The following is a 17401-nucleotide window of genomic DNA, read 5'->3' as shown; positions in this document are numbered from 1 at the left end:
AAAAAATCCCAGAAAGCTTGCAAATACAGGCCAGAAAAACGTTTTTTCCCCCCTGAACACTTTGACAGTAAGTTGTTGACCTTTTTTTCTGCTTATCCTTCCTAAACTTCCCTAGTGTTTCCTTCTCTGAAAACTTCTCCCATCAAAATAATTGCTCCTTATTTCGCCTTCTCCCCACTAAACCCCTGGAAGATGGGACCTGGGTTTCTTTCTCTTTGGAGTCTCAGCTTCTGACTGTGTATTTGGCTCACAGTAGGTCAGGGCTGGACAACTGTGCCCTGAGAGGGTCGGGCGCTCTGTCGGCTGGGCGGAGAATGTTCCTCCTTAGGGTGGGGGGCGAGGGGGAGTTCTCAGGTTGGCCGGGGAGAGAGATGATAAAGGGGCAGTCACAGTGGAGCGGGGAGACCGCTACTGTGGGAGAGGTAGGCTTGATGTAACCCGCAAGACCACAGGAGGGTGCCTTTCAGAATTGCACGGGGCTGGACGTGCCCTTGGATGTTGCCAGGGCCTTTGCCAGGGCAAGTATTGAAGAAATGTTTGCGAGACTATAAGCTCCGTAAGGGTTTGGGCCGTATCTGCCTTGTTCATGGCTGTTTCCCCAGCCCCGGGCATACCTAACACCTTGCGGTAAGCAATAAATATTTGTACAGTGAACGCATGAGCCAGCCGACAGCTAAGACCTTCCTGATTTTTTGCAGAGGCCCTTCCCACCTTCCGTGTCACTTTCTGACTCACCCTTGTCCAAAGGTGTGAGCTAACCCTTACCTCAGTAGGGCTGGTGCCGGAGATCAAAGGCGGTCACGATATGAAAGCACTTAGCATAGCACCAGGTGCTCTGTAAACACGAGTCAGTACCACCGCCTCTTCCCTTCCAAGGGATGTGTTGGATGAAGTCGTGCTGGGCTGACCTGGTTGGGGTTCAGAGGCCCTGAGGACCTATTTATGCTCCTGTCAATGCAAAACAGACCCAGGAATTCTCAATTTACCATTCTTTAGATGTTCCTTAGGTTTTAATAAGGACCTTGGAGATTCCTTCCTTTGCAACCAGGCAAGAATAATTCGGGTGCAGTAATTAGGGTTCATGCAGTCGCTGCTCTTGGGGACGGTCCTAATGAGGGTTTTTCTTTTTTTCTTATTGAGTTGTCCTCAAGGGAGCTCTTATTAGTGGAAGAAGAGACCTGCGGTCACAGCGGGAGGTGCCCTGTGTCAGTCCGGGTTCTGCAGAGAGCCGGAGTCCGGAGGGTGTGCGTGCATGTGGACGGGGGTCCTGACTCCCCGCACACCACCAGGTCTCACAGGAACATGGGGGCTGCTGACCGGCCATGAATAATGAGCTCTGTGTGTGTGTGTGTGTGTTGGTGCGGGGGTTTGAGGTGGGGCTTGAGGGGCTGTCACAGTCCTGCTGGAGCAGGTCCCTTGTCTTGTCTGTGCCTGAGAGACTGAAGACAGACCTCGCGGGGAGGAGCTTGCTTCCCGGAGTCAGAAGTTTCTCCGTCATTTGTCAGGATAGAGGAGCACAGCCCCCTGGGAGACAGGAGAAGGTCAGGGTGACCTCACTAGCCTGTGAGAGCCCTGAAGGTCATGCTGGCTCCCTTCCCTGAGCCGGATCAGCACCCTCTGTCTACACTGTGTTTTCAGGCCGCCCGCACACCCCTGCACGTGCCCACTGAAAGTCACATGGTGCTGGTGAGTTGGGAGAAGGAGCCTCCCTCCCCTGCCCCCCTGACACATGTGTATGAGGATCGGGGCCAGCTGGGGACTGGGTGTTGGAAAAGTTACTTTGGGTCCTCAGATGCCCAGAGGGCAAACCGTGGGTGTGGAAGCCTGGGGTGCAGATGTGGCGAAGATTGCAGATGTGCGCACCTGCTCCGCTCAGCTCGGGGTGGGGGTGCACTTCTCACCCCACCCCTGCTCTTCTGCATCCCCATGAGGCAGGGCTAACACGTCCTCTGCCCTGGGGGCCACACTCCCACTCCCCAAAAACCCGCAGCCTTCGGAACAGCCTGGGGCCACTCTTACCTGGGCGGATCCAGTGCTCCTGGGTCCCCTGCTTTCTGAGGGTGCACCGCCCTGGGGGAGGGTGACCAGTGAGGGCTGTCCCCTTGTGTGCGGCCCGCACCGGCGTTGGAGAGGTACCCTGGGTACTTGACCAACACCTCGCTGGGTGTGTCCCTGGCCCGTCAGCCCAGCTCTGCACTGCTGTGTGCCTGGTGTGGACATGGTGGCCACCCAGAGCCAAGCATCACGCCCTCCTGTCCCTGGCCCTCAGCAACCAGGTGAGGGCGGCACATCATCCCCACAGCCCTGCGCGCGGGGGTGGGGACGCAGCTTAGGCTCAGCACTAGGTACGCGAGCCTGTGCCCTGTCCCTGCAGACCTTACCCCGGCTGCCCTCGGGCCCTCCTGGGAGTGGGGGCTGCCTTTCCTGCCGGGCCTGTGGCCACACGGCCTGTGTGGTCTCTGTCCCTGGGGCTATTGCTCAAAGAAACAGTATCAGGCAAAGACTTTCACCTGCTCCTTTGCAGGTGGAGTGGGAGGGAGCAGTGGCCTCGGCAGACTTGCTGCCGGCCACCAAGGACAGGGGCGACACGGGTTGTGTGCGGAGTAGAATGAGCTAAGGGTGCTTCCCCCAAAGCCTTGCGTGTGCGTGTGCGCACGTGTGTGTGCGCACCCTGACGTCCCCCCCCCCCCCGGGGGACGGAGGCAGCTTCTGCGAGACTGTGGAGCCTCTGCAGGGAGAGCTCCGCTAGCTCGGAAGGGCTCCGGCCAGGCCTCACCCTCCGGAAGTCCCTTCAGGAGACCCTGGAAGGCGCGTGACCTCAGTCTAACCGGGATGCTCGCGAATTACCCTCTAAGACATTCAGACCTTCCATTTCCCGGTAAATGAGAGGAAGTGAAGACGTGATTGTCCCGAGAAGTGTCAGCTCCCCCATCCTTGCGGGGGGCGGTCAAGGCTCCCCTGCAGAGCGAGGCTCTGGGTCTGGCGCTGCACTCAGTTACGTGTCCCCTCTGCTTGAGGAGGACCGGCTGCTCCTGCCACCAGGTCTGACCTGGGTGAGCCTTTCCTGCTAGGGTGTCCCCAGAGCTCCTGAGGACAGGGTCGTGGGTCATGGGTCTGCTATGGGCTTCTTGACTCCCAACCAGCTACGAGGGGCAGAGTCCCCCTGAGATGTCCTGTCATCAGTTACCCCCGGGAACGAGGCTTAGGGAGTGGGGGGACACACACCCCATCTGCTGCTCACAGATGGGGGCCACTGACCCTGGCCAACAAAGGGACAAGTGCTGAATGAGGAGAGCCGCCCAAGGTGGCTGTGGGCGAGATGAGCGTCTGCCTCTCCACCTCCTCGTGGTGGGTGAGCGCTTAGCAGGTCTTGACGTCCTTCTGCGCCCCGTGTTTGTCCATCCACGAGCCCGGGGGACTTGAGCGCGTGTCAGAATCCTCGGGGAAGCTTTCGGCCAACGAGCGTATTTGTGAGGTATCTAAGCCTCCCTTTCTGAGAGCGGTTAGCCAAAGGCCTTGTGATCCCCCCTTCTCTTCCCGGAACCAGGAGGTAGACCTCCCATGAGGCCCTTCCGAACCAGGAGAACAGAAGCATTCTCATCTTGGGGAGTGCGGGGGGTCGAGGCCGAGACGGACCTCGTGAGAGTAACTCCTCTTCCTCTGGCCTCTCCGTGCAATGAGTTATGTCTCTACCAAGTGCCTCTCTCTGTTCAACTGCGGATGAAAGCATTTCCGTTTTGCCCCTTCTTCGGGTTGTCCCTTAGGAAATCTTCTGTGTCGCCTAAAATGTAGCCGAAGTACGTGTGCGTGCTCTTACCCCGTTCACCTGTGTGATGCCAGTTACGTTCTCGGGCCCAACAGAGACTGAGGAGGAGGCCGAGCCAGCCCTCCGCATGCCTGTCATCTGGGGACGGGGACGCGTGTCCTCCCATAGCACCAAAGGAGTGTAGACTGAGAACTTGGGGTGCCCGACAGCAGGGGCCCCGCTCCCCCTTTGTGCTTGTGGAATAAGCCGAGTCCGTGAAATGCACGTCCAGGGAGGACGAGATGATGGTCCCGAGACGGTCCGAGAAGGCCGGTTCCGGACGCTGCTCGGGGTGCAGGGATTGACCCACGGGCCGGGGATCAAACACCTTGTGCTGTTTTTGTCCTCTTGGTACAGCTGTGTCGCTTCTGGAGATTATCCTAAGGCCCGTGTCAGAGTGTGGAACAGAGCTCTCTGTCCAGCACGTTTGTAGTGTCATTTATTAGAGCAAAAAATACAGACACAAGTGTAAGGGCAGGGACTCGTACCTCCACGCTGGTCCGTCTGATGGAATATTCTGCGGCCGTTAAGGTCCGCTGTAGGAGCACATGAGCCGGGGGCGTGAACGGCAGGCCAGGAGCACGCAGGGAAGAAAGCAGGTTCCAAAGCGTTTCTGTCCCGATGACGGAGAATGTGTAAAATTATATGCCACCGTGTGTCTATAAAATAATGGCAGTGGTTCTCTCTGCAGTGAGATTGAAGGCCATTTTTAGTTCCCATTTCCAGCTTTTCGGAAGTCCAGGGAAAGAATGAAAGGCCTTCCTCTCAGGGGCCGTGGCGGTCGGTGGATCCCTGTGGCCGGGCGGAGGCCTTCCCGGGGAGAGGCCCGGAGGATGAGCCAGTGAGGGCAACTTCATGATTCTGACATGAAAAGCACACTGTTTACCCAGCATGCGGGGACGCCGAGTACTGAAACCGTTTCTTCTGGTGGCCTCTGGGTCACCTCCCCTGCTGGAGACAGCAGGTGGCTCTGGGCGACAGCTCATGCCTTATCCTCTAAGTCCCTTGGCTTCCCAGCTCCGTCCTGGGCTGGCGGCAAGTGCAGGAAGAGGCTTCCCCAGCAAGGCAGGAAGGCTTTGGCCGAGGGGCTCTGCGGGAGGCACTGGGGACGGTCTGGCCTGGGGCCTCTCCTCGTGCCCAGCAGAGGGGGGCCGTAGGGCTGGGCCTGCCTGGGGGCTCCACAGGGAGTGAATTTCCAGAGCAGAAACGAGGTGACGGACAGGGTGACCTGTGTTTGTTCCCCCTCCCACTCTCCCCCTCTTCTTGCCCGCCCAACCCTGGGGCCTAAGAAGATTCTTCTGGAAGTGAGGCCTGGCTAAGGGCCCTCGATCGAGGAAAGAGGGCATGTGTTGGGGGCTGGTGGGAGAAGCCTTCCTCCTTCATTGAGGGGGGAGCATGTTCGCCTGTTTGTAATGGGTCTGCCAGCCAGTCTTGCCAACGTGGCCGAGTCTGTCTCATGCGCCGGAGCCCACTGCATCAAAGCAAACGCTCAGGAAAGGTCTTTTCGGGGATGCCATTCTCAGTGACCAGTACGGATCCCAGTGCTTGAGCATGACTCTTTTTCGTCTCTTGGAGAGAAAGGCTTCAGGAGGCTGGAAGCCAAGGCTGGGCAGTAGTTGGCAGGTGAAGGTGATGGATCTATTGAACCCAGGGCCTGGGCTTGACCCGGTATGGACCCGGGGCTTCTCCTCCACTGGGAACCAGGGACTTAATCCCAACTGTATATTTGCAAGTGCAGACCTCAGAAACTTTTGTTAAGTCTGTTTGAAATTTCAACAGACTCCTGCCCAAGGGTTTTCTGGTCCCTCCTCTTTTCCCAAAGGTCATCCCATCCGTCTGTCCATCCATCCGTCTGTCCATCCATCCATCCATCCATCCATCCAATTAATGAGTAGCCCTCTATCCCAGACTCTGTTCTAGAGGCTGCAGATGAAGAACAAGAGGCCCCCACAGGTGCAGGGAGCACACCAGCCGCTGACAGGCCAAAGTGTTTACACTCAAAGGGCTCTGTGTGTTCATAAGAATTTTCTGGAAACTAAAGCCTTCACCTGGAAGAGCGAGTGAAAGTGACAGACGTGGACACACTTTCTCCATGCAGGTGCCAGGATGTCCCAGCATGCCTTGCTCATAAATGGTGTTGCCTTGCTTTGTTCTCATATCGGTCCAGGGTGCCCTGGTGGACAGGAGGTTAATGTTCTCCCTGAGATGATAACGCAGCATCGAAAGGGAAAAAGAATAAAAGTAACAATATGCAAATTGAATGGTTTGAGAGACAGATAAGATCCTAGGTTTGGATGATTTTTTCCCAATGTTAAGGGGTAGAGGGGATTGGAGTCTCTTCTAGATGCTGTCTTTCTGGCTTCTCTTCTCTTGGGGCAGTGGCGGGGGGCAGGGGTGCTCAGAGTCAGGCAAGGCCTCGGTTCACTCTAATAGTGAAGGCTTCATTTCTAGAAAACCCTCGTGGTTTATAGCTTCCTAAGAACGTACGACTTATGCCTAGTGGGGCCCAAAGGAAGCCCAGGTATGTCTGGTGTGTGATTTGGGGAGATGAGCAGCGGGCCTGGGAGGTGCAGGTGTCCAAGCCAGGTCTGCAGCGTAGGGGACACACACGTGGCCGTGTGCGGGAGTGTGGAGAGGTGCTCAGATGTTTGCACAGATGTTGTACGACTTCTTGAAAAGGGCCGGAACGGCCACTCAGGGGAGAGTGTCTGTGTGGTCGGGTTGGGAAGAGCTTGTCCTTGGTGGGCAGGGGTCCTGGGAGCCCAGTGGCTGACTCCCAGGGATGCCACATGGTGCTGGGGCTCCAGACTCGGACCCCACAGTCACCCAGCCCTGGCCATGCATCCACACTTGCTGGACACAGGCCTTGGCCCAGGAGGTCCCTCAGGGCCCAGGAGGAAGCCCCCAGCCAGGGTGTTATTCTAGGGAGAAGAACCCACCTCCCCTGCCCTGAACCGGTCCCCCTCAGAACAGAAGAATACATTGGACAGAGAGGCATCCAGAACTCAGAATAGAATAGAAGTGAACATTTAATGCCACCATAATTTCTTTTTAAACACCAGATTCTTTTTTGACAACATTTTACACCTCATATACCACAAAAAGTCCGAGATCGTAGCCAGCAAACAACGCCTTCACCCTAGAAATGGCACAAAGCTTAATGGATTCAGGTCATCTGTTTTGGAGAACTAGAACTTTCTCTTCCAGAATGTTCTCCAGGTAGCCTGTTCATGACCAAGCCAACAGCCAACTTGTACATAGCAATGTGAGGGCCCAGACGCAAAACCCAGCCTGCTGGCCAAGAGGCTTGTTGGGACCTGCCCAAGTACAGAATGGCTGGGATTTCAGCCTTTAACACATGAACGTTATTAAGAAGTTGTAACAGCCAACCCTTGTAAGCTAAGAGCTTGATTTTCAAAACGGCACCAATCTTGGATCCAGTTAAGCAGTGAATTTAAAACCGGGACCTTAGCTACGACCATTGAAACTTAAAAGGAGATTCTGGGAACCTGTCTGTGAATAGACTGTCCGTGACACAAATGAATGACTTCGCAGGCCTGGTCTCCAACTTCCAGGCTGGCCCATTTCTACAGATAAGCATATTTACAAACACATACATACATTTCTAGAGCCGCAGGAACCATGACGCTCATGAAGTACAAGGTCCTCATTTTATAGATTCGAACATGGGAGTCCGGCCCAAGTTCCGTGTCACACCCAAGGCCGTAGGACCTCTGACACTCCGGCTTTCTGTCCCGTGCTCTCTCCGTGCTCCACACCTTCTGTGCACACACATCCTTTGACGCCCTGTGCACATGTGCGTACACGCCAGTACGTAGGCGTGACGTGTGGCCACGTGTTCATGGGAAGAGCCCACAATTCCAGATTCGGGGTCATGGACTGCCTGGAAGCAGCTCTGGACTTGGGCCTCAGTCACCCACTATTGACTTAAGCTTCTTCATGGAGACATGATGATCATCAACCCCTACACGGAGCTGTAATTTCTTCAAAGGACATCCCATCACGGATTCCATTTTCTCTCTACGTGACCCCAGAAGGGCAGCTCTTCTGAGCTCCGATCTCCCTACTGGGAAGCCCAGGGTTGCATAGCAAGGGAGGGAACTAGGCTGGGCCCCAGCCTCCTGACTCCTGGATCCAGGCTTTTTCTCCAGGGGGAGCTGTGAGACGCGGGACCCTAGCCCCTCCCCGCCTCTCAGGGTCCCAGGGTGGGTTGGGGACCAGATGCCATAGGGATTACAGGTTGTAAACCTCACTAAAGTGCTTTGGTTTCTCCAGAACAGATAGGTACAACACAAATCCAAGGGCAGGAGCTCAGGTGCTTCTCCAGACCCCTTTTCCGTAGCACCTGAGGGGTGCTTGGGGCTCTCAGGGGACCGTGGGGACCTACTGCAGTCTGTGCTTTTTGCAGAAGTTTCCCAGAAGTCCCATCCAGGCCTGTGGAGGCTGGTGTCCAAGCCCGTGGTCATCAAATTCAAAATGCAGGGAACTTCCCGCATTGGCTACTCGCTATGGAAATGGCTTAGATGTTGAATGCAGCCTGATTCTTTGAGGACTGGACTCTCATCCCTGGTCTCCTGACTGATTTGTCTTTCGCTCCCAGACCCCTGACTCCATTAGCGGAGCTCACGAGAGGGAGGGGCGAGAACAGCCACAGATGCCCCCACGCACGCGTCCGTGCACTGGCCTTGGACCACGCTGCCAGGCGTGGTGCACAAATAAATCACGAAACACAGGTGAGGCTACATGACGGTATCCTGACCTTACAAATCAATTATACTTCTTCCCGCAGTGAGCGGGAGGGACTGTGGCCTGCTGGTTCGCAGGACAGGGAACAGAGCGGGTGTGCGAGCTGGGAGCTCGGCGCCCACCCTGATGCGCCTGGACACGGGGCGTTCAGAGTGGGTTCACTGGGTGCGGTGAACGCCATCTGTCGCCTCGAGTGCCTGCTCCGTGCCCGGTGTTAGGACATCAGCGTCCGGTTCTGCAGGGGCCCTCCTGAAAGCAGAGCACATTCGTTTAGGGATGGGTAAACCAGCTTCTAAGAATGGACAGAAAACTTCTTTGAGAAGGTGGGCTTGAGTTACAAAAGCTTCCCCTGGCTTGGATTTAGGTTTTTATCTGGAAAGAAATAGTTTGTAATTATAAAATGGGTGTGTGTGTGTGTGTGTGTGTGTGTGTGTGTGTGTGTGTGTGAGAGAAATGGCTGAGTGACACAGATTGAGTTCTTACCCACAAATGTTGACAGGTATTTGCTGGAGGAAGAGAAAGATTCTAATCCAAAAGAACGTGGTATTTTCACAGCCTGTTCCGTGACACCTCCCCCCAAATACTTTGGGCCACTTATTGGCAGTGTCAGTGGAGCTGGGCAGATGGCCTGGATTCATGGGGCACAGAGTCCAGTGGGCCCTGCTGGCTGTTCTCTGTGGGGCCCGGTCTTCTGTTGGCAGTGATGCACAGCGTCCCTCTGTCGCAGAAGGCCGAGGGCCTGGGGACAGCAGAACCAGATGTTTTCAGCATCAACTAGTTGTGACAAGGCTTTCCACCTGTTTCTTACTGACACGGTTTCGAGGTTGAAAGGAGATGGCTTTAAAAGCAAGGGAATCTGTCAGCATGTGCTCAGAGCGGGCTGACATTCTGGAAGGCGGGAACACTGAGCCAACTCATGATTTCTTCTGGTTTCAGTCATGAAATGGACTTATCTTTAGTCATTTCTTTCATAGCCCAAAATCCTTTATGGAATTTTTGGAACCCTCCACTACACGTCAGCCGTGGCCGAGGCCACAGGTCGCGGTGTCTGCAGGCTCTCTCAAGCCTGGCCTTCTCTCCCAAGAAGCACAGGTCCGTCACCTGCTTTCCCACCTGGACACCTATGGAAAGGGTCACAGATCAGCCCAGATGTGCCATCAGCTTTAGAATCTGGAGCCCACAGAAGGGCTTCTTGCACTGAAGTCCAGGAACGAGCACAAGTTGTGTGTCAGATTTCTGGAAGCACCTGCCCGGATGGCGTTTGTGGCCACAGTGAGGTCACTGCCACCTTCCAGGGATGCGGACTTCAAGTGTAAGGCTAATTTAGGCCCACTGGCCAGCTTCTTGCCTGCTGAGTTCCCCACAACGGGCTGCGTGGCTTCTTGTCCCAGCTTCCACTCCTGCTCCAGCTCAGGGTCCCTTGGAGGACTACCGCCGGTGTCCACCCAGACCACTCTCTGCATCTGTCACAAGTTCCCCACGTTTGGAATAGTGACTGGAGATGAAACCACACGCAGGGTGTTCTGATTTCAAAGCTGGAAGAGATGGAGGTCAGCAACAGCTTCCCTGTGGTGGACAGGGGACTTCAAGGACCACAGGGTCCAAGGCTGCAGCTCTCAGGTGGGGGCCGCAAGCCCGGGACAAGCCCACCGTCCCCCGGTCACAGCACGAACCGGCCTCGTGAAGAGTGACCTGGATTCACTCCCTGGGAAGCAATATCTCCATTTTCCTCTTGTGGGTCTGAGTTGTGGGTCTGAGTTGTATTGTACAGCTCGTGCCTCAGCTCACACTATCTGGGCAGACCTCAGACAAGGAGCTTACAGATCTAGATGCTAATTTCACACAGGAGGTTTCCAGTCCTTCTGTTTGTGGATAATGACATGGAAACGGGTTCTCTGACCTCCTCCTTGGTCATCTGTCACCAGAACCAAACTGTGGTGCCACCTCAAATCAGGCCATTGGGCGAGGCGTTCCACAGTGATTGGGACTGCCTCGGGAGAGTTGGCCAGACCGGCTTCCCTTTGTGCCCAAAGAGCATCGCCTGCTTCCTCAACCTCTGGGAAGAGCCCGGAAGCGAGACAGCCCACAATTCATGACGTCTTCCTATGGGTAAGCCACACTTGGTACATGAAGATGTTTGCAGCTCAGTGAGGTTTCAAGGAAAGAGAGAGAAAGGAGAGAAAAAGCCAGAATGGACAATCTCTGCATGGAGTTGGCCGATAACTTCCTGAGCGACACTCATGGCACAGCATCTTGGCGAAGCCGGTCTGACCCAGTAAGAAAGCTTTAGGTTTCAGTCAACCCTTTGGCTACTCACGAAGTTGCAACCAGTGGAGAAACACAGGCCTGGGGCGTAGGAAAGCTTCCAGGGTTTGAGATTTTAAATTTTTGTAGATGTTTTGATTTGGTCTCGCTCCAGAAAAGGCACTGGGGACCCCATGGCTGGTCCGTTGAAGGCAGGCAGTGCTGCATGGTGACCTCGGGGCCGGGGGAGACGTGCCGGGGAAAAGCTAAGTACGTGGGCTCCCCCTCAAGTGGGTGTTTCCAGCACAGACTAGAATACTCATTTCTGACAATTCCCAAATTAAAGGCTTTTCATCAAGTGGTATATTTCAGGGCAGCGACCAAAACGGATGCAAACTCTGACTCAAAAGATGGGCATTCCTTGGGGTCCGGAAGCTTCCATAATGTTCAAGCCCTTTCGTACAGGTGTGGGGAGGGCAGAGACGTGCCCAGAGCCTTGTGCTTGCCCTGCCGGCTGGGGTGAAGACTGAGGAGCTGGGGGACGCCCCACTTCCCATGGTGACAGGCGACTTGTCTAGCTAAGGGGAGCATGGTCCATTCTGGAGCGACTTTCACCATGTTGGAGCCCGTTCAGTTGTCCAACGTGAGCATCTTCTCCAAGTGTGTGTCTGCCTGGGAGCAGGTGGACATGAGGCAGAGCTGGACTGGTCACCCACGAGACTGGCTTCCAGGTGCACGAGCCATCGGGCCATTGGTGTCGGTTCTGACCAGTCAAGGACCACGTGCCGTAGGCTCACGAGACCCCCCACTCCCGTGCACTGACCCAGCTGAGCTCCACCGGCTGCCTTGCCAGCTCTGCTGGGCTATGTGCCTCCAGACACATGCTCAGGTCTGATTCCTTGGGTGCGTCTGGATCAGAGGCACTGGGTAGCAGGGACTGTCGAACTGAGAAACTGGTTTACGGTAATCTCACGGTGATCTCATGGTGCACTGGAGGGCTGATCCGAAGTATACTCTGGAAGAGCCCCAGCACCCTCCCCTCCTGGCCGCAGGAGGCGGCAGGTGGCCCCTGCAGCTCCATGGCTGCTATTAGATAATCTCTTGACCCCTTGGTGCCCTGGGGTCTCATCACTAAAGTGGGTAAGAGAATCCCTAAGGGAGTCGAGGCAGGGATGAACCCCTCCCCCATCTGAGGACGAAGCCCCATGTTCCTGGGACAGCCCGTGCACGAAACTCTGGGCTCTGGCTCTCCAGGGAGTGTGGTTCCCAGCAGGAACCCTGCCTTCTGTGGCCAAGCCGGAGGGGACCAGCCTTGTTTCTTTTTGGGATGGAGGCCTCAGGACGTGGGAGGTTGGGGACATTCTGCATTTGAGCAGCACTCTGGACCCCAGAGACGTCGTGGGGTCCCAGCACCCTCCTTGTTCTAAACAAGACTGCTGCCAGTCTCTGAGCACAGACCAGCTTGAGACGGTCTCCATGCCAGGCAAGAGCCCTAGCTTCTGATAGCGTCGCAGAACCACAGAACAAAAAATATGGCTCTATTGAGTTGGTTCAAGCTTTCAATCCAGTCTTTGGAATAAAAACGACTGTGAGAAAGGTTTTTGGAGGGCCAAGAAAACCTGGGTCTGGGGGTAAAGGAACCAGTATGCACGCCAGGACTGGGAAGGAGAGGCTCCATCTGGAACAAATCTCTCTCTCAAAGCACACGGAAGGCCCGGTCATAAAGGCTCCTTCTCCCGGGAAGGTGCGGCCCCGTCTCCTCTCCCGTTCTCTCGAGCTGACGCACCTGCCCCGCGAGGCCCCGCGCCCCTGGCGAGAGGTGGTGCGGAGTGTCACCCACTGTCCCCGCCGTCTTTGGAAACACACTGGCTCGTGCCCACCGAGTCTCTCTGTTCCGTTCGAATGGCCTCACCGTTAAGAACCGTAAAGGACAGTGAACATTTATTCAGAGGCAATACTGATTAGGGGATAGAGCTACAAACACTACTTATTTAGAAACAGCAAGTCAGAAATAGGATAAAACACCAAGAGAAAACGAGCTGTAAATACATTTCAAAAATGCGTCTGATTTTCTTTTTCGTAGTGGTGGCGGCGGTGGTAGTTTCCTCTGGACTAGCACCATCTGTACACAAGAAAGTCTCAACATAAACTGTGGATAATAAAGATTTGCAAGGCACTTAATCAGTCGCTCTGGGTCATCTGTTGTTGTGTGTCCGCTTCCGACAGCAGTCCTGCACGTGCCCTCGCCCCTTCTCGCCAAGCCGGAGAAGAGAGGGGTCCCTTGCCAGCAGTTCTTACGTATCAACAAGTTCTCGAAAGTTCCTCAAAGTGCTTTTTCAGTCTCATGGGGCTTCCACGTCCCTTGGGCTTCCCAACATTTCCTCCTCCCACACGTGTGGTGTTTGCATCTTTCCTACCGAAGACAAAAAACTGCTTCCGCTCAGCGCTCGCTGCAGACTTGCACCAACCTTCGTCCTCCTTCTGCTGTCTCCAAGCCGCGGGCACCAAGGGGCTGGCTGGGGCGGGGGGGGGGGGGGGGGGGGGGGGCGGGGGGGGGGGGGGGGGCCTCCCCGGGCAGTGAGGGGAGGGGCAGGCAGGCCGGGCCGGGTCCTCATCGGCGCCGGGAGGTGATGTCGAAGCAGGTGATCATCATGAGGTGGGCCTTGCAGAAGTTGACGCGGCTCTCCAGGCGCTCGGTCACGCACTCCAGCGCCTCCAGGTACTCCAGGGAATCGAGCTCCAGAACCTGCTCCAGGTCAACTGCAAAGAAGGAGAGGCCCGATGGAGACGCGCGGAGGCGTGGCTTGGGAGAGGCCCCGCCCCCGTCGCGGCCCCGCCCACTCCTGGCCCCATTGCCCAGGCCTGGGACAGCGCTGGACTGCTGCCTCCCGCGGCTGATGCAGAGAATCCCCTCCTTTTGTGCGGGTGGCCCTCACCTGAGCGACATTTATACCTCTGTCTACTTCCGTCTGTTCCCTAGCGGGCTGAGAAACCTGACCCTGTCTCTGGGCACTTCCTGCCTCCACACACGCCCTGGTGCTTCGGGAAATGATGAGGCCAAGTCCATAATAACGAAGATTGCTTGCGCTCAGAAGACAAGCGGAGATTCGGGACCCAGAGGCCATCCCTCACGGTCAGGCCCGCACGGAGAGCGGTCTGTTTCCTTTGGAGCCCGGTGGTGACCGGCTGCAGGATGGTGGCGGGGAGTCCAGCAGGGAGGGGAGGGGGGGATGGCCCCGGAAGAGGACGCTGGCCCAGGACCCCCGGCTCAGCCATGCCTCCCCGGCGCCGGCACAGGTTCCTTCGAAGGGAGAAGCGCAACGGCTACTCTGCCTGCATTACAAGCCTTGAGTTGCCATGAGGAGTAAAGCAGCAACGAGAGGGGGTATTGAACGTGGCTCCGGAACCCGAGCATGGACGCCACGGGGGCTGTAACGCAGGCCGCCTCCGCAGGTGCCCTGGCTGAGATCCCAAGGAGGGAGGAGACTTGCTCAGGGTCCCAGACAATGAGGAGGACAGCTGGGAAGGAGACTGAGGGCTCTAAGTCTGTTTTTAAAAAAACAGAGGTAAGATCCAAGACACTGACTGAGGAGGACCCTGAACTTCCCTCCTTGCACACACAGGCCAAGCAAATCCTCTCGAAGACGGGAGGCTGAAGGCCTTCTGCACAGCCCAGGCTGGAGGCAGCACACAGAGAACCACAGGAGACATGGAGGCACAGCACTGCAGGGAGACAGCACCACCCACACACCTCGGCCAGGACACTGGCGGCTTCTGGGGGAGGATCGAGTCAAGGGGCCAGCGGAAGACACGTCAGCCCTGGGGCGCAGGAAAAGCCATGGGTTAAACGTCTCTGACAAGAGGAGAAAGAAACCAGCCCTGTGCCACCCAGCGAGGGGCTCAGCTGGGACTCTCCGGATCAGAAGTGCTGGGGAGCTCGAGCGTTTACATTCAGCCCCAGCTCGACAGCGCAGAAGCAGAGCAGGGTCCAGGTGCCGGGCCAGCCTACCGTCTCAGTGGACCCTGGACCCCAGCCCACACCAGCTCTGGATGCCCAGGGGCTCGGGGACAACATCAAATGTACTAATATTCACATTATAGGGGTCCAGAAGCAGAAGAGAAAGAGAAATAGGCAGAAAACTTAAAAGAAATAATAACTGAAAACATCCATAGCTTGGGGAAGAAAGTGTAGAGAGCTTCAAATAAGGTGAACCAAGAAGGTCCACATCAAGACATAATAATTGAAATGTCAAAGATTAAATATAATTTTTAAAGCAAAACGAGAGAGAAGCAACTCTTCTCTCTGAAAGAGAAACCTCATAAGACCAGAAAGGAGTAGCAGGATATATTCAAAGTGCTAAAATGGGGGGAAAAAAACCAAACAAACAACCCCTACTATCAAGAATACTCTACTTGGAGGCGCCTGGGTGGCTCAGTGGGTTAAAGCCTCTGCCTTCAGCTCAGGTTGTGATCCCGGGGTCCTAGGATCGAGCCCTACATCAGGCTCTCTGCTCCGCAGGGAGCATGCTTCCGCACCCCCCTGCCTGCCTCTCTGCCTACTTGTGATTTCTGTCAAATAAATAAATAAAATCTGTAAAAAAAAAAAAAAAAAAAAAAAAAAAGAATACTCTGCTTGGCAAGATTATCATTCAGAACTGAAAGGAAATAAAGAATTTGCTTAAACAAAAGTTAAAGGAGTTCATTGCTACTAAGCGAGCCTCACAGGAAATGTTTAAAGACACTTAAGTAGAAAAGGCCTTAATTATTAGAGAATTATGAAAGGAAAAAATTCTTGAGTAAAGCGAACATACGGTGAAGGTAGGAGATCAATCAGTTAAGAAAGCTCATATGCAGGCTAAAAGAAAGAAGTAATAAAAGCAATTATATTTAACAATCAGTTAAAGGGATTCACAAAAAGATGTAAAATCAGACAACATATATGTAAAATGTGGAGAGAATAAAAAAGTTCTTTTAGAGTGTGTGTAAACTTAAGTGGCCTTCAATTTAATATAGACTGCTATGTATTTAGGGTGCCCTATGAACCACAAACCAAATAGATACACAAAAATGAAAACAAAGGAAACCAAACCAAGCATAAGACTAAAGGAAGTAATCAATCACAAGGAAAAAAAGTGAGAGAAGAAGAAAGGAACGGAGAAGAATTACAAAAACAACCAGGGAACAATTAAAAAATTGCAGTAAGTACTTACCTATTGATAATTACTTTTAGAGGAAATGGTCTAAATGATCCAATCAAAATACAGAGGGGGATAAAATGGGTAAAAAACCAAGACCCACTGATATGCTGCCTATAAGAAACTCACTTCAGACCTAAAGACATACAGAGACTGAAAGTGAAGGGATGATAAAAGATATACCGTGCAAAAAGAAGAAGAAAAAAAAAAAGCCAGGGTGACAATACTTCTATCAAACAAAAGAAACTTTGAAACAAGAACTGTAACAAGAGACAAATAAGGGCATTACATAATGATAAAGAAATTGATCCAAGAGGATATAACAATTGTAAATACCTATAGAGCACCTAAATACATAAAGCAAATATTAACAGATATAAAGGGAGAAAGTGACAGTCACAGAGTAATAGTAGGAGACTTTAATACCTCACTCACATCAGCAGGTAGATCATCTGACCAGAAAATTGGTAAGGAAACAGTGGCTCTGAAGAACATATTAGACCTCATGGACTTCAGATACACACGGAACAATCTATCCCAAAATGGCAAAATACACATTATTTTCAGGGGCACATGGGACATTCTCCAAGACAGAAACAAAAACAAGTCTCAGTAAATTTTAAGAAGGGTGAAATCATATCGAATACCTTTTCCAACCATAGTATTATGAAAGTAAAATCAATTACAAGGAAAAAAAAAAAAAAACAACCCTGAAAACCACAATCATGAAAAAACACTAAATAACATGCTACTAAGCAACCAGTGTGTCAATGAAGAAATCAAGATGGAAATGAAAAAATAATACATGGAGACAAATGAAAACAAATGGTCCAAAACTGGGACAGAGCAAAAGTAGTTCTAAGTGGGAAGTTTATAGTAATACAGGTCTACCTCAAGAAACACGAACAATCTGGAACAATCTAATCGTATACACAAATGAACTAGAAAAGAAGAAAAGCCCAAACTAGTAAAGGAAATAATAAAGATCAGAGTAGAAATAAATGAAATAGAGATTAAAAAAAATAGAAAAGACTGATGAAACCAAGAGCTGTTCTTTGAAAGTAAAACAAAATTGATAAACGTTCAGCCAGACTCATCAAGAAAAAGAGGACTTAAGTAAAGAAAATTAGAAATGAAAGAAGAGAAGTACCAACCAATATCACAGGAATACAAAGGATTATAGGAGACTATAATGGAAAATATGCCAACAAATTGGGCCACCTAGAAGTAATGGATACATTCCCGGAAATACACCATTTTCCAAACTGACTCAGAAGGATGCAGAGAATCTGAACTAATTACTCATAATAAAATTGAAACAGTAATCAAAAACTCCCAACAAACAAAACTCCAGGGCCAGATGGGCTCACAGGTGAATTCTACCCAACAT

The 17401-nt window shown here is 53.2% G+C and overlaps 2 protein-coding genes across 4 annotated transcripts in view; one reads left to right on the top strand and one right to left on the bottom strand.

Annotated features, from left to right (window-relative positions):
- Positions 1 to 17401, top strand: part of SMYD3 (SET and MYND domain containing 3) — a 769649-nt gene that overhangs the window by 725844 nt on the left and 26404 nt on the right. The gene's annotated exons all lie outside the window — the stretch shown is intronic.
- Positions 13376 to 17401, bottom strand: part of KIF26B (kinesin family member 26B) — a 412466-nt gene continuing 408440 nt past the window's right edge. For both annotated transcript variants that reach the window (XM_059412563.1, XM_059412564.1), the window contains one exon: positions 13376 to 13576. In XM_059412563.1, the coding sequence (XP_059268546.1) occupies positions 13428 to 13576 (149 nt within the window). In that variant the 3' untranslated portion in view covers positions 13376 to 13427. The remainder of the gene's footprint in view (positions 13577 to 17401) is intronic.

Source organism: Mustela nigripes, chromosome 10 (genome assembly GCF_022355385.1).
Source record: "Mustela nigripes isolate SB6536 chromosome 10, MUSNIG.SB6536, whole genome shotgun sequence".
In the NCBI taxonomy this organism is placed as follows: Eukaryota; Metazoa; Chordata; class Mammalia; order Carnivora; family Mustelidae; genus Mustela; species Mustela nigripes.
This window is presented reverse-complemented; position numbering and strand designations above follow the sequence as displayed.